The sequence below is a fragment of the Nematolebias whitei genome, chromosome 8 (genome assembly GCF_014905685.2).
Source record: "Nematolebias whitei isolate Nwh7 chromosome 8, NemWhi1, whole genome shotgun sequence".
NCBI classification, from domain to species: domain Eukaryota; kingdom Metazoa; phylum Chordata; class Actinopteri; order Cyprinodontiformes; family Rivulidae; genus Nematolebias; species Nematolebias whitei.
Genome location: NC_056505.1, coordinates 1,707,957 through 1,709,908, shown reverse-complemented (window position 1 = coordinate 1,709,908; position 1,952 = coordinate 1,707,957). Strand labels below are relative to the sequence as shown.

General features: G+C 45.1%; 1 protein-coding gene across 1 annotated transcript in view; it reads left to right on the top strand.

The window, feature by feature from the left end:
- Window positions 1–1,706, top strand: part of LOC119413758 (protein yippee-like 1) — a 13,012-nt gene extending 11,306 nt beyond the window's left edge. The window contains exon 5 of the mRNA XM_037680816.1: window positions 1,617–1,706. Coding sequence (XP_037536744.1) covers window positions 1,617–1,706 — 90 coding nt within the window. The remainder of the gene's footprint in view (window positions 1–1,616) is intronic.
- Window positions 1,707–1,952: the final 246 nt, after the last annotated feature.

Genomic DNA, 1,952 nt, shown 5'->3' with positions numbered 1-1,952 from the left:
CTGTTTTCATGTCCAAACAGACTTCCTGTCTTCATGTCCAAACAGACCTCCTGTTTTCATGTCCAAACAGACTTCTTGTCTTCATGTCCAAACAGACTTCCTGTCTTCATGTCCAAACACAGACCTCCTGTTTTCATGTCCAAACAGACTTTTTGTCTTCATGTCCAAACAGACTTTTTGTCTTCATGTCCAAACAGACTTCTTGTCTTCATGTCCAAACAGACTTCTTGTCTTCATGTCCAAACAGACTTCCTGTCTTCATGTCCAAACACAGACCTCCTGTTTTCATGTCCAAACAGACTTTTTGTTTTCATGTCCAAACAGACTTATTGTCTTCTTGTCCAAACAGACTTCCTGTCTTCATGTCCAAACAGACTTCCTGTTTCAATATTTGTCATGTCTGATCATCAAACTTTCTCTAGAAGACATTTGTTTTGAAATTTTTGTAGCTTCTTTTTTTGTTGCTCTCAGTCCATGGTGATGTAAAACAGTCTTCACTGTGGACAAACACTGGTGGATAGGAACTCTGGTAGACAAGGACTCTGGTAGACAAGGACTCTGGTAGACAAGGACTCTAGTGGACAGGAACTCTGGTAGACAAGGACTCTGGTAGACAAGGACTCTGGTAGACAAGGACTCTGGTAGACAAGGACTCTAGTGGACAGGAACTCTGGATTGGGGCACTGGTGGACAGGAACTCTAAAAGCAGCTAAGCTACAAGCTAAGCTAACAGGCTGACCTCAGGGAAAAAACCTCAATTTTGTCGAAGCTCCAACATTCACGGTTGAAACTCGTGCCTTCGAGTAAAAAGTTGTTTTTCTCTGAAAAAAGAATCTGAGAACTTTTTTACAGATTTTTTATTAAAAGCTTTGTGTGAAAAATGTTAAAGAGCTCAAACCACCAAGCGTCCGCCATTTTGAGAACAAAGAGAGACAGCCCATGTCACGTCAAGGGGCCTCCCTCCCATTTTTCTTAGAGACACGCTGCTCGCTCCCTCACTATCCATCCTTCTTATACTGCCATCTGGTGGTTGAACAAAGGTACTACACTCAAAACAACTTCAGCAACATTTCTTCTTAAATTTGACAATAATTACTAATTAATTAATTAATTCAAACAATATTATCGTTTATCGCAATAAGAATGGTGACAGGCCTAGTGGGGACATGTCCAAATGTCCAACCAATGGTTTTAGACCCTGACGTTGTTAAGAACGGTCTGACTGTCCCATGTCGTGTGAAGCTCCAGCTCTTCTGTCGTTAGACGTTGCTGAGTTCTTTGATGCTCCTGGATCTGTCGGAGCAAAGCTGCAGTCAGTCACGATCACTAACAGCAAGTCGGCCTCGTCAACTTAAAGCGCCTCCAGAACCTTCAGCTCCACCGCTGAGACGGTTCAGATGAAGGTTCTGGATGATTCTGAACGAAAACAAAATTCAAACCTTGTTCCCAGCTCGTTAAAAAAATTATTCAAGTTCCACCAAAGACCTGAAAAGACCAGAACTAATGACGGTTCTGCTCACGATGAGTGGATCTTCTGTTTAGAGTCCGAGTTCTGATCCTGACCCAGAGCGGCTCTGGTTCTGGTCCGGCCTGTCTCATGTTTCTTGTCTCCTCAGGAACACGCGTTTGAGAGCAGCCAGAAGTACAAGGAGGGGAAGTTCATCATCGAGCTGGCTCACATGATCAAAGACAACGGCTGGGAGTGACGCGTCGCCTCGTCCTCCAGGATCTTTGAACGCTCTTTACTGGACTGGGTGGAGCCGCCTCCACCTCCACCTCCACCCCTCCTTCACTCCCTGTGGGACCTGCTCATCGTTGGTTCTTCAGGACCGTGTGTTTGGGCGCCGGCTGTGTGAACGGACATGTTTTGTTTTTCTTTCTTCTCATCGTGGACGCTTCTCGGTCTGGTCCAGTTTCCCAGTTTCAGCGCTGATGGGTGTTACTGGTGGTCC